Here is a 14879-nt window from a genome sequence, read left to right as displayed (position 1 = left end):
CACCATTGGTGACCCGAGGAGCAGAGACACCCAACGGTAGACCCACCCTTGCTCATAGACAATCTCTTTCTAGGGCTTGTTCGATGTTTCCTTGCCAGTTCTTTGTTTCAGGGTCCCGAACAGGTAGACTCTATTTAAATGATCCCTGAGTCAAACTTTGTGGCAGTGTGGCAGCTTCTGCCCAGTGTTTTTCAGAGGGTTCTGAATATTTTGGAAAAATGTAACACAATTCAGTTTGCCTCCCGTTCACCTCATTTCAATGGGGTGTTAGAAACAGCAGTGAATCAAGATCAATCAAGGTTCCAAATCAAAAACTGCATCCTCTCTTGGTGAAAGGCTCCATAGAAGTTGTACATCTTCATGTGAGAGAGGCAGGTTTCTTAGCTGGTACTTTATTGTGCCCAAAAAAGACTGGGGGCTGCATCCAGTTTTGGATCCACATGACCTTATTTGTACTCTGAGGACATACAGATTCAAGATGCTTACGCTCAAACTCAAATTGTCTCAAATTCAATCCAAGGATTGGTTTGTGACAATAGACCTAAAGAACACTTATTTCCAGATGAGATTTGGCCAGAACACAGTACATTTCTCATGTTTATTTTCTGGGATACTTACCAGTATCGAGTGCTTCCTTTCAGCCTAGCATTGACAACCTAGTGGACTGATCCTGTTCTGGCTCTTCTGGGACTCCAGGGAATTCGTGTGCTCAATTATAAAGATGTATGGTTGATTTTATCCCAGTTGAAATAGCTAGCAGCATGACATTGAGATGTTGTGCGTGCTCATATGAAGTGTTTGGGGCTCAGGTTGAACCTAAATAAGTTTATTTCCAATCTCCCTCTCAGAGAACCCTTTTTCTATGAGTTGTTTGGGACTCTACAATGATGGAGTCATGTTTGTCTCCTGCACGTGTAGACTGTATCTTAACCATGAAGGCATTAGGCTAGACCTGAAGTTGTCAGTTGTTCAGGTTCAAATACAGTTAGGTTTCATGGTGACAGCAGCCAGCATCATTCCATTGGGTCTGCTGCTATACCAGTTCTGGCTCAAGGACAAGGGGTTTCATCTTCTTAACCATCCTTCCAGAGTGATAATGGTTACACACAGAGAACTTTGTACCCTTCAGCTTTGAAAGAGACATTGGTTTCTAAACCAGGGCCCCATCCTTGGGGCGTGTTGTTGTTGCAAGACTCTAACGTCAGATGCTTCCCTCAGGGGGCTATCATGTGTTAGTCCGCAGAGACAACACTACGGTAGTTTCTTACATAGGGTGGGCTACATTTGCATCTTTTTTTCCTGAAAGGAAAAAATACTGAATACTGAATTTCCCTCCCTGAGAGCTGGTTATATTCTGAGACATGTAAACCTGGGGGCAGACATCCTGTTGAGGCTGAGTGGAAGTGGATCTGTTTGCATCCAAGGAGTTAACCCACTGTTCCCCTGATGGCAAAGGGTTAAAAGCTTTCTTTCCTCTGCCTCATGAATAGTGGAAGCAAGAAACTCTTCACCTGCTGTGTCCGGTCCGGCCTTTGAGTATTTATGTCCACCGTTCGGGCCAGTGGTTGAAATCCTCTCAGCTCTTAGTCTATTTCAGTTGCTGCAATAAGGGAAATGTGGTCACTAAACAGCGTATTTCAAATTGGATCATTGATGCCATTGCCCTCTCTTATGAGGTGTGCTGTATGGCTTCGCCTTTAGGGGTTAAGCCCTAACACACCAAACCGACGCCAAAGAACAAGCGCTGATGAAAGCCAACTGTGGAATTGCCTTGCGTCGCCTGTGTCGGGTGGAAAAGCTGCACTTGAACACACCGAGAGGACTACAGCCGACTGTCAGCTAGAATGCGTGTTAACTGCGCCTGCGTGAAAATGAGACAACTGTCTATTTCTGCAGATATATTCGTCTATATTCGTCATTCAAAAAGGGAAACCGACGCTGCAGGCTGCAGATACACAAACCATAAACAAAGCAGTGCATGCTTACTGTTTTGAATATCAATCCTGCTAAACACTTTCTTTATTCCTCTCCGCTCATGTTAATATTGAAATATTCGCCAAGGAACACTCAGGTAAGATGACATAACATTAGAACAGCCTTTTGTCTGTACCCTTTCGACTTCTTTGCTCGCTGTTTTGCTATTATTCTCGTGCACTGACTCATTCACTAAACTGAACAGCCAATCAGAGTTCCCTCCTTGAGGGAATCCGCCGGTAAAAAAACAGACGAGGACCAATTTCTGTCAACGGTGCGAAACACACTGAGAAAACTTAGTCGGCCAACGCACAAAAACTGCCCGACGGCTGACCGTCGGCTTGGTGTGTCCCGGGCTTTAGGGTTCACTCTACTGGGAGAGCGGCATCTTCTAAGGCTCTTGCCAAGGGTCTGTGCTGCAGCAGGATGGTCATCATCATACATGTTTTTAAAATGTTATGGCTTGGACACTGATTCAACACCAGGGGGCACATTACAGAAAGATCCTAACTTTACAATCCCATCTTATCTGTTTTCTAACCATGACAATTTCAGTTAGGACCTCATTTAGGACAGAAGCTATTACAAAATGACTTTCTTAAGTGCATAATCTTATCTTAACTACAGATAGGAAAAGGGTAATACAGAAGCATCCTAACTCCACAAAAAATCCTAAAACTGTCTTAACTTTAGGACAACCCCAATGGTGTCCTAACTTCAAAATTATTTGAAAGCCAACTATAAAAATCACACAATAATAGCCCTGTCTGAGAATGGCGTCACATGTATTAATGATACAAGAGATGTTTGATGGTCCAAAGACTTTGTGAACACCCAAATGATGTGCTGCACTTTGACGAAATAATTACAGACTCTATGAAATAAAAAGATTAGGCTTTGCCCTTTCTACCAAGCTTATCAAAACTTTACTTAATGAAAAGCACCACTTATTTTGTTTTTCCATTTTCCATTTTTTCCGTTTTACTTCATACCAGCTGTTTGCGTGTCGTTGATTGCCTGGTAACAGAGTTGATTATCGAACTAAATGGAGAGGTTTAAATTTCCTAACTACAGATAAGATGAGATTTTGTAAGATAGGATAAGAACCCTAAATCAACTTAAGATTTGCTTCTGTAATATGAATTTGTGAAAAATCCTAAATTAACTTGTCAGATCTTAAGAAAGAACGTTTCTGTAATACGCCCCACAGGATCTCAGGTTCTTCAGGGATGATCCAGGTTGTTCTGCCTTCAGAATTTGCCTGAGCCAAAGTTAACAGCCTAGCATGGTGGTGTGGGTATTATCATTCCCATAGTGTCAACACCATGGCACAGTGTCAAAGTTCCCATCTGAAAGGGAACATCTCAGGTTACATATGTAACATACTAACACAATTTCTACAGAACCCCTGTCCTCCCCCCCTTGCCCCTTAACTAATTTGGCCCCTGCCCATGCGGAGGTCTTCTCACACCACTTCAGACACTGGTGTTAGTTAATGGCTAATAACACTGGCTTATTTAACACAAAATGTAAAATGTTATTGTAATCAAACAGGAGCTGATTTGACATGTCTGTTTCTCTCTCAGGTTGGGTGTGCGATTGTGGCGGGGCTGCTTCATTTCTTCTTGTCTGCGTTCTGCTGGATGCTGCTGGAGGGGGTTCAGCTCTACCGGATGGTTGTGCTGGTGTTTCACACCACAGTAAAATATCTCCACATGTGTGCGGTGGGATACGGAGTCCCTCTCGTCATCGTCATTATCTCTGCCATCGCCTTCCCAAAGGGATACGGCACCCAAAGACAGTGAGTTTCTGCAACCAATGCTGTTCAGCTGTAGAATTATATGTGTGTGTCTCTATGTGTATGCACATGCATAATTATTAGATATATATTCGAAAGTCCATATTCTGATCATATATTTTTTCCAGGCACATTTTATCTATTCCAAACTACATTAGTCTTAATACTCTCAATACAATTCTTACTATGTTTATTAGTCCATAATAAAATGCATAAAACGTTTACAAATTTTCTTTTTTTAACTGAAAATTCTGTAAATGTTTTGACAATTATGAACACTAATGGACCAAAAGTATTGATTGCTCATCTTAAATGCAAACAAATCATTTAAATCAAGGTTCATGGCTGTGATGTGAACTAAAGTATTTTGAAAAATGTCCCCAACTTCCTGTCTGAATAGCAAATACATTGCCCATAAATACAGGTTAACTAGATGTACCGCATGGCGGTACAAAATATGACCGCCGCTCAGGCCTGCACTGGCTTTCCACAAAAATAAATGACGTGGAGCAATTTGGCTGTATTGCGTGTTTATGTATATAAGTTGTATATTTTAAAAGACTGTCTGGAGTATTCCTGTGGATCATGGATAATTTAGAGTTTTGTAATTATTTGCCATTACTATTTAAGTTTTATATCAAAAGTCATTAGTTTAGACACTTAACATCCATAATGTGAAAACGTCACATCCATAACAGTGGTTAACAGTAAAAAGCGACTGAAGTGCCCTTGAGCAAGGCACCTAACCCCTCACTGCTCCCCGAGCGCCGCTGTTGTTGCAGGCAGCTCACTGCGCCGAGATTAGTGTGTGCTTCACCTCACTGTGTGTTCACTGTGTGCTGAGTGTGTTTCACTAATTCACGGATTGGGATAAATGCAGAGACCAAATTTCCCTCACGGGATCAAAATAGTATATATACTTATACTTATACATACTAAGTATGAAAAATCTGTTTTTTTTTTTCAAAGGACCCTCCCATTCAATTTATACAAACCTCTACCAAACGGTTGAGGTGCCTGTTGATGGTAAAAGTCAGTTATCTGACTTTGGCATGGGTTTGTTGTGTTTTACTGAAATAAAAAACATTTTTTCCCCAAAAAAGTGGTTTTATCTTGTAGCCCTGGTCCCAGAGTTTTAAAAAAACAATGTTAACAAAATTAAACTCATTACCACTGTACCTAGTAGAACACTTAAGTAAATGTCCCATTGAAATTAATGGGATTTTATGGATTTAGGTGAAGAAAGTGTACACATAATACATTTTGGTCTGTACCATGAAGAGAAAACTGATTCAACTATATAAACTATATATTTTCTGAAAGCGTAGACTCTCAGGATGTGATCTAACATGGCATGAAACATGTCCCACCCACGTCATTAGTATACTGGCCAAGCATAACACATTGGGTATTGGTAAATCGGGTATATGGCTGATACCTAAAAAAAGTAGTAGTATGTGCATGTCTGTCTGTGTGTGTGTGTGTATGTGTGTGTGTTTGTGTATGTGTGTGTCTGTGTGTGTCTGTGCGTGTATGTGTGTGTGCGTACATGTGTGTGCGCGTGTGTGTTTGTGTGTGTGTGTCTGTGCATGTGGATTTGTATGTGTGTGTATGGGTGTGTGTCTGTGCCTGTGCCTGTGGATGTCAGTGTGTGTGCATGCTTGCGTTTGTTTGTATTCCTGCATGTGTGTGTGTGACAGTATCATCCTAAACCAGCAACCCTTCGCTCAACAGCACCATCTACAGGCCGATGAGTGTACAGTCACTAAATGTGCACATAAATTAATTTATTTTATACCCCCCCATGGATGAAATTCTACGAAACTTAGCATACCCCCAGAGGATGTCAAGTTAATCATACACATGAAATATGGTGCAGTTCTGAACATCTCCACTGAAGATAGGGGCGATTAAAGCAGAATAATATTGCATTTTAATTTTTTTATGGGAGGGGCGCAAATCACAAATGAGTGATTATGGGCTAGGTTGATGTGGGCCCTTAAGACCAACATACCATAAAAATGTCTTCATCCTCGGTTCCACGGTTCAAGTAGTTATTTAGGAAAAACTGCATTTTTTTCCTAAAAACGAAAAATTCACGGGGGGCCCAGCGCGGGGGGGGAGTGGCCTCCGGGGACCAAACAAAATTTTTCCGTAAAAGTCTAGTGGGGCTACATGCCCACCAAATTTCATGTTTCCCGGTGTTTCGGTGTCCCTGGTATCGTTGACGCAAAATTCACGGGGGCCCCAGCGCGGGGGGGGGAAGTGGCCCCCGGGGACCAAACGAAATTTTTCCGTAAAAGTCTAGTGGGGCTACATGCCCACCAAATGTCATGTTCCCCGGTGTTTCGGTGTCCCTGGTATCGTTGACGAAAAATTCACGGGGGGCCCAGCGCGGGGGGGGGGAGTGGCCCCCGGGGACCAAACGAAATTTTTCCGTAAAAGTCTAGTGGGGCTACATGCCCACCAAATTTCATGTTCCCCGGTGTTTCGGTGTCCCAGGTATCGTTGACGAAAAATTCACGGGGGGCCCAGCGCGGGGGGGGAGTGGCCCCCGGGGACCAAACGAAATTTTTCCGTAAAAGTCTAGTGGGGCTACATGCCCACCAAATTTCATGTTCCCCGGTGTTTCGTTGTCCCTGGTATCGTTGACGAAAAATTCACGGGGGGCCCAGCGCAGGGGGGGAGTGGCCCCCGGGGACCAAACGAAATTTTTCCGTAAAATCTATAGTGGGGCTACATGCCCACCAAATTTCATGTTCCCCGGTGTTTCGGTGTCCCTGGTATCGTTGACGAAAAATTCACGGGGGGCCCAGCGCGGGGGGGGGGAGTGGCCCCCGGGGACCAAACGAAATTTTTCTGTAAAAGTCTAGTAGACCAACATACCATAAAAATTTCTTCATCCTTGGTGCCACGGTTCAGGTAGTTATTTAGGAAAAACTGCATTTTTTGGCTTTGGGGGGGCCCAGCGCGGGGGGGGAGGGGCCCCCGGGGACCAAACGAAATTTTTCCGTAAAAGTCTAGTGGGGCTACATGCCCACCAAATTTCATGTTCCCCGGTGTTTCGGTGTCCCTGGTATCGTTGACGAAAAATTCACGGGGGCCCCAGCGCGGGGGGGTAAGTGGCCCCCGGGGACCAAACGAAATTTTTCCGTAAAAGTCTAGTAGACCAACATACCATAAAAATTTCTTCATCCTCGGTGCCACGGTTCAGGTAGTTATTTAGGAAAAACTGCATTTTTTGGGTTTGGGGGGGGACCAAACGAAATTTTTCCGTAAAAGTCTAGTGGGGCTACATGCCCACCAAATTTCATGTTCCCCGGTGTTTCGGTGTCCCTGGTATCGTTGACGAAAAATTCACGGGGGCCCCAGCGCGGGGGGTAAGTGGCCCCCGGGGACCAAATGAAATTTTTCCGTAAAAGTCTAGTAGACCAACATACCATAAAAAATTCTTCATCCTCGGTGCCACGGTTCAGGTAGTTATTTAGGAAAAACTGCATTTTTTGGGTTTGGGGGGGCCCAGCGCAGGGGGGGAGTGGCCCCCGGGGACCAAACGAAATTTTTCCGTAAAAGTCTAGTGGGGCTACATGCCCACCAAATTTCATGTTCCCCGGTGTTTCGGTGTCCCTGGTATCGTTGACGAAAAAATTCAGTAGATGACGAAAAAAAAAAAAAAAAAAAACTTTGACAATCCCTATATGACTGCTATGCTACGCTAGCGGCGGTCATAATAATACTCCGGATAAAGAGGTCATTCTGAACCAGAACTAAATGTGAGCTAGAGTCAAAATGCAAGAGATTAATATTTGGTATCAACAACCACCTGATCTCCAATAGTTCAGAAGAATTCTCCTTCTGCTACTTCATGGTCAAACATCAACACATCAGATCATTCACAAATCTATGATTAATTTTCAAAGGGAATATGAATGGGGAAGAATGATGAATTAGTCTTTTGTGTGTGTGTGTGTGTGTGTGTGTGTGTGTGTGTTTGTAACCATGTGACTGATTTATCATTCCAGCTGTTGGCTCTCTCTTGATCGTTATTTTATCTTGAGTTTTTTCACACCCGTCTGCATCATCGTCATCCTCAACTGTGTCTTCTTCATCATCACTGTGTGGAAACTGGCAAAGAAATTCTCCAGTCTCAATCCAGACCTCTCCAAACTCAAACAGATCAGGTGTGTGTGTGTGTGTATTATTTTACTATCATTCATATACTATTGTAGTTTTTGTGTCTGTCTTTAATTTTGTTTTATCTCAGTAGTTCTGATGAATTATATTGTGTGTGTGTTTACCTGTAGGAGTTTTATGGCGACCGCAGTGGGTCAGTTGTGTGTTCTCGGCGGGACGTGGGTCTTTGGCTTCTTCCTCTTCCAGGAGAACGGGACTGAAGTCATGTTGTACCTCTTCACTATCCTCAACAGCCTCCAGGGGGCGCTCATCTTCATCATGCACTGCCTGCTGTCCAAACAGGTTCTTACACACACCATGACAGCAGAAAACACATGATGAATTGGCTTCAACACATTGAAGGTTTGGTAACAGTGGTTTGTTTTGTATCTCGCAGGATTTTAGTGATTTGAAGTGACAGTTCACCCCCCAAAAAAGGATGCAAAATGCACAAAATGCAATTCATGCCATAAGGGTTCTGAAGTAGTGGTTGACCGATATATCCCCAAGGACCAATATATGGCATTTTTAAGTGATTGGCATTGACCAATGTTTTTCTAATTGACTGACAAGTGTCAGAAGCAGCTTTTATTTTGACATCGATGGTACTTTTATTTTGACAGCGCTAAGAACACCAGCGTCTGAGCGCAGTTTTAAGCGTAATCTTTAAATCCTTGATTTAAAACTGCGCTATTACCAAATGGCCACTACATCATATACATATCATATTCTCTGTGCACTTTAAAATTAGCGTTACCTGCTCTTTATTTATGGAAAGTATGATATGATTCCCAGTGTGCAAATCACTTATCACATTACTGGGTGAACTGCTAATTACAGTGTTTATTTCATCGTAAAATCCATATCGGTCGACCACTATTCTGAATGCAAGCAACTTGGGTTGGCCAGAAACTGTAATTTACTATTTAGTCAAACATCATTTGCTTTAGCTGTTGTGTCGCCGCCTTCAGGTAAGGACGGAGTATTACAATCTGTTTGGCCGAATGTGTCCACATAAGAAGAAAGAAGAATACCGTGTCAGCCAGTCCAACAGCAGTCAGGTACAGTACGCTAGTGAGTGTGTTTGAGTGTTTTAATGCTGTGTTTGTGGCTTCAGCTTCTTCATTCTTCCTTTGACTTTCACAGAAACCTCTGCGGAGCGACGGCAGCACAGCAGAGTCACAGATGTAAAGTGCTTACAAACTCCTGAACACAAGGCACTCGAACACTTTCTGTAAAAGACTTTCACAAAGCATTCACAAAGGGTTGTTGTCATCTGAGGAATATTGCAGATGTGTGTTTATCATATAGTGCATGTGCCAATGAGAAAAAAAGAGACAAAAAAAAACGTTGAATCCAATGCGACTGCAATAACTTTATTATCTTTAATCTTTTACTTTACTATGTCTGTTATATTTAACAATATTATTTCATATTTCACTCCTAATAGTCTATTTATAAATGCATTATATTTGCCACTATATCTATTTATCTATCACTATATTTAATATCTATTCAATGATATACTTTAAAATATGAACCCAAAACCACCCATAGGTGGCAGCAAAGCGTTGTCTAAACGAGTGAGTCATTGAATCATTCACTCAGAGGGTTCGTTTAAAGCATTTGGTTTATTCAGGCACAAAGCAGTTGATGAGCGAGTTGCACTTTCTCCAGTGCAAGCGGAGGCCTTTTCTGTTACGAAAAAAAAACACAGCAAAGGCCGTGTCCGTAATGTAAGAACAGATAAAACTGATCACACCATTATTTGAACATAATATTTAGTTTATTTTTGTCTTTTCTTTGCAAGTGGAAAGTCTTACATTCAAGATCATGCAAAAGGCAACTTCTTTAAAATGATAAATGTTTTATTGAGGGAGATCTTGGTTTGATTATGAAGGTGAAACTGTAGCTGGGTTCTCTTACGAGAGGTTCGCTCGTATTGCGTAAGTAGCTTACGCTTCGCTTCGGGAAAGTTCTCTTTCTTCGAGATCTGAAGCCAAAAAATTATCCTTAATTTTGCATTTATTGTCAACGCAGTGCAGCGGCAGGCAGACCAAAGCAAGCTGTATAAGCGTGCTCATTGGCTGCCAGGCGGCAACTGCTTAGGCCTACCAGTGAGCCCGGCTTGACGTCACACCCAATGAGGGCTTCGCGCCCTCCACACCCTTCTAACCGTCAAGAAGGGTGTGGCCAGTGTGTATATATTGAGGGCTCACAGGCTGAACTCTGATTTTCTTGTCTTCAGCGAAGCTCTTCGCATCGCTGGATCTTGAGAAGCCGCCGCCATCGAAACCAGCGACCAGCAAGCTTAGGACAGCGCCTGAAGAAGCCGGCCGCCTTCGCCGCCTTCAGCCATCCGTGCCTGCTACGCTATCCGGCGACATATCCTTTTATTACTGCTGTGTGTGTTCGCCCTGCGACACACACTTTCTCTCACTGTTCTAAAAGAGCACGAGGCGTTTTTGTCAAAATGCCTCGTTTTTCCTGCGGCTCGTGCCGCGCCCCGCTCAGCAACGGAGACCGCCACCTCTTCTGCGCTCTCTGCCTGGGCCGCGAGCACGCCGCCACTGCACTCTCTACGGGCGGCTGCCCCGAGTGCGAGGAACTTTCAATGTCGACCCTGCGGGCTCGACTTGAAGTTTTCGACCAAGCTGTCGCTCCGCCTGTCCCTGCCGGGCCGCGCAAGAAGAAGCGCCGCTCGCAGAGACCACCGGAGACTGTTGTGACTGAGGAGCTCGCCGGAACCTCTCCCTCGAGCTTCTCTCTCGCCCTCTCCGCCCCCCCTCCCGGCCGCTCAACCGCCGGCTCTCGCCCACACCGCCGCCGCGTCAGGGGATGAGGCAAATGAGATAGACACTCTCCCTCTGTTCGAGCCGCGCTACTGCGCCGATCACAAGGGATGGCAGAAGCGGATGGTCTCGGAGCGAGCTTCCTCTCCCTCTGTTCGAGCCGCGCAAACTGCGCCGCTCACAAGGGATGGCAGAAGCGGACGGTCTTGGAGCTCTCTTTACGTTACAAGAAAGCTACTCCGTCCTCGCGCGTCACTCACCGGCGAAAAGGAGAACAGAGTGTTTTCGTCCCGCTGTGGCCAGACCTACCTCCATTTCTCAGTCCCCTCTTAAGTTCAGGCGACTGGAATTGTTCATATCGCAGTATACAAGCCTGTTATAAATACACGCACGCCTGCAAGCAAACGCCGTCACAAGACATGACGCTCTCTTATATGCTCGCTCTAACCGAAAGCTATTGTATTCTCCCCTGTGGCTCAGTGGCGGAATCTTAGGCTTTTGCGCCAGAGACCCGTGTTCGATCCCGGCTCTCGCGGCAGTTAATAATTTATGCTGTTCGCTTCTCCGAGCTCGCGGCCAGCTTTTCTTACATACAGAAAGCGAACCCACTTTCCCCCTTGTTGGGCCGCGCAGATTGCGCCGTTCACAAGGGATAACAGAGCGGACGGTCACAAGCAACGTTCAGCGCGCGCGCGCCTCACTCACCGGCGAAAAGAGGAGAGAGAGTGTTTTAGTCCCGCTGTGGCCGGACAAACCGCCAATTCTCACACATTTCTCAGTCCCCTCTTAAGTTCAGGCGGCTGGAAATATTACTATTGCAGTAAACAAGCCTGTTTTTATACACGCACGCCTGCAAACGAACATGAGGTCGCTCTCTTATATCTTCGCGCTAACTGAAAGGTAATGTGTTCTCCCCTGTGGTTCAGTGGCAGAAACATAGGCTTTCGCGCTAGAGACCCGTGTTCGATCCCGGCTCTCGCGGCAGATAAAAATTCATGCTGTTCGCTTCTCCGAGCTCGCGGCCAGTTTTTCTTACATACAGAAAATGAACCCGCCTCTCGTACCACTCCTACTCATGGTGCTCGAGTATTTATGAGCGTCTAAACACGAGGGTAGAAAAGACGGTTAAGTCCCGCTGCGGCTGGACCACTGTCAAAGCTTCACGCTCTGTCAGTCCCCGTTGCCACGGCTACTGCAGATGTTTACTTCGCAGTCAACGAGCCGGTATATCTACCCGCTTGCCTGCGCGCAACCACCGTTCTCACGGCGACCCAGAGAAATCTCAAATGAGCATAATGTCTGGTTGCACGGCCCACGCCGTATGTGTTTCAAATGCAGTGAATGTGCCCACGTTTCCGTGTTCACCCCTGCACACAAGCACTATAAATCCCGTGTTTCTCACAGAGCCCACTCTCACAAAGCAGGCAGAAGCCGCTCGAGTGTTAAAAGTAGGTCACGTGTCCACCTCACCGTGCCCACACCTACTCACTGCCCGCTCTGTCACACGGCCTCTCACGACCGGTCATGTTTTAAATGTAAGTCCTGTGCCCGCCTTCGAGCGCTCACACATACTAACGAACATTTCGCCCCGACGCCGCCCTCGCGCGTCGCGCCTCACACTATATGTTCCCCGTCCAAGCCACCGGGACACCGTGTGTAAAACGGCCAGCTATCGCTGCGTGCGATCCGCCGTATCTAAGCACCAAGAGCGCGCGCGCTGCGCCCACCCCTCCGTTTCGAGCTCTCGAGCCCGCGACGCGCGGCGATCAGAGCCCGGAGGCCATTCTGCCCCTGGCTTCACACTCAAAAGCGTGGGAAGCTATTCCAGGCGCATCAGAATGGGTGCTAAGCACAGTAAAAAAGGGCTATACTCTGCAGTTCGCTCGCCGCCCCCTGCGCTTTCAGGCGCGTACCGAGACGAGAGTGAATGGAGAAGTAGCACATCTACTTCGAGCAGAAATAGCTACACTTCTGTGCAAAGGGGCTATAGAACCGGTTTCCCCTTCTATGAGCGAGTCGGGCTTTTACAGCCGTTATTTCCTCGTTCCCAAGAAGGAAGGAGCTCTCAGACCAATTTTGGATCTAAGATGTTTGAACAAGGCTCACAACCGGGCAAATTCTCGCGCAAATTCGCCCGAGGGACTGGTTTATATCTCTCGATCTAAAAGACGTGTACTTTCAGATCCAGATAATACCCCGTCACAGGCCATTCTTGAGATTCGCCTTCGACGGTCAGGTATATCAGTACACCGTCCTGCCTTTCGGCCTGTCGTTGGCACCCCGTACATTTACGAAGTGCATGGACACGGCTCTCGCTCCCCTGAGGGGTCGGGGAATGCGAATTCTGAACTACTTGGACGATTGGCTAATTCTAGCACAGTCAGAGGCCGAACTCATCGCCCACAGAACAGTGCTTCTAAGCCACCTGGACAGCCTGGGGCTCACGGTCAACTGGACCAAGAGCTCATTAGTGCCCAGTCAATCAACCTCTTTTCTGGGTTTGGATCTGGACACTGTGGCAATGACGGCCCGCCTGTCGACACAGCGCGCGCGCTGCATTCCACACCTGGCCGCGTCCTTCCAGCCGGGCAGCACCGCACCTCTCAAGACATTTCAGAGGATGCTGGGTTGTATGGCTTCAGCTGCAGCAGTGCTTCAGCTGGGTCTGTTACGTATGCGCCCGCTACAACGCTGGCTGAATACCCGAGTGTCTCACAGAGCCTGGGCTTCCGGCGGCATTCGAATCAGAGTGACTCAGAGCTGCGTTTTCAGCACTGAAGCCCTGGTCAGCGGCCGACTGGTACCAGCGGGGAGTGACAATGGGAGCCATCTCACACCGCAAAGTTATCTCGACGGACGCTTCCACCTCAGGTTGGGGCGCTCTTTCGAGGGCAAACCGGTCTTTGGCCTGTGGTCAGACCAGGAGAAATGCCTCCACATAAACTGTTTGGAGATGATAGCGGTCGAGAACGCGCTCAAGCGCTTCCTCCCATTCATACAGGATCACCATGTGCTAGTCCGCTCGGACAACATGTCCGTGGTATCCTATGTGAACCGACAGGGCGGTGTCAGATCCAGGAACCTGTGCAAGCTGACAGAACGCCTTCTCGTGTGGGCTCACCGCTCGTTGCGCTCGCTGAGAGCCGCGCACGTGCCGGGCCACCTGAATGTCGGTCCAGACAGACTGTCCAGAGACATCATTCCCCTGGGAGAATGGTCCCTGCAACCCCAGACAGTCCAGTTTCTCTGGCGCCTATTCGGCAGAGCGGAGGTCGACCTCTTTGCGTCGAGAGACAACGCTCATTGCCCGAAATTTTTCTCGAAAAGCGAGGACGCGCTGTCCCAGACCTGGCCCAGTTTTAACAAGGATCAGGGAAACACAGCACCCAGTGCTCCTTATAGCCCCGCGCTGGGAGAACCAGATTTGGTACCCAGAGCTGGTGAGGCTGTCGCACTCACCCCCATGGCCGATCCCGGTGAGAAAGGATCTCCTCTCTCAAGCCGGTGGGTCAGTCTGGCATCCCCATCCGGAGCGATGGTCTCTGCATGCATGGGTAATCAACGGATACCCGTTGACCTGCCAGAAGGGGTCGTGAACACGATCACGCAGTCTAGAGCTCCCTCCACGAGACAGCTCTATGCGTCTAAGTGGTCTGTGTTCTCTAAATGGTGCGCTACTAAGAGCTTTGATCCACGCACATGTGGGGTTCCGCAAGTGCTCTCCTTCCTACAGGAGCTGTTGGAAAAGGGCAGGTCCCCTTCCATGCTCAAAGTGTATGTGGCGGCTATTGCAGCGTTCGCTGAGACGACGCGCAGCCGGGCAATCGGAAGGAATGAGCTTATTATCCGTTTCCTCAGAGGAGCCAGGCGGATGAATCCCCCGCGGCCCCCCTCGGTTCCTATTTGGGATCTGTCCTTGGTCCTGGAGGCCCTGAAGGCTTTTCCTTTTGAACCGCTTGAATCTGTGGATCCTAAGTACCTTTCGCTCAAAACCGTTTTTCTGATAGCTCTGTCTTCAGTAAAACGCGTGGGGGATCTGCACGCGCTATCTATTAGCCCTGCATGTCTTGAGTTCGGACCGAATGACTCTAAAGTCATTCTCAGACCGAGACACGGTATATTCCCAAAGCGATTGGTACCCC

General features: G+C 46.9%; 1 protein-coding gene across 1 annotated transcript in view; it reads left to right on the top strand.

Moving 5' to 3' along the window:
- LOC311077545 (adhesion G protein-coupled receptor E3-like) overlaps positions 1-9440 on the top strand; it is a 34867-nt gene extending 25427 nt beyond the window's left edge. The window contains exons 13-17 of the mRNA XM_084106076.1: positions 3561-3775; positions 7795-7953; positions 8077-8248; positions 8917-9006; positions 9092-9440. Of these exons, the coding sequence (XP_083962202.1) occupies positions 3561-3775; positions 7795-7953; positions 8077-8248; positions 8917-9006; positions 9092-9136 (681 nt within the window). The 3' untranslated portion in view covers positions 9137-9440. The remainder of the gene's footprint in view (positions 1-3560; positions 3776-7794; positions 7954-8076; positions 8249-8916; positions 9007-9091) is intronic.
- The last annotated feature ends 5439 nt before the right edge of the window (positions 9441-14879 follow it).

The sequence above is a fragment of the Abramis brama genome (genome assembly GCF_963993115.1).
Source record: "Abramis brama genome assembly, chromosome: 2".
Taxonomy (NCBI): domain Eukaryota; kingdom Metazoa; phylum Chordata; class Actinopteri; order Cypriniformes; family Leuciscidae; genus Abramis; species Abramis brama.
The sequence above is the reverse complement of the archived record's forward strand: the minus strand, read 5'-3'. Positions and strand labels throughout refer to the sequence as shown.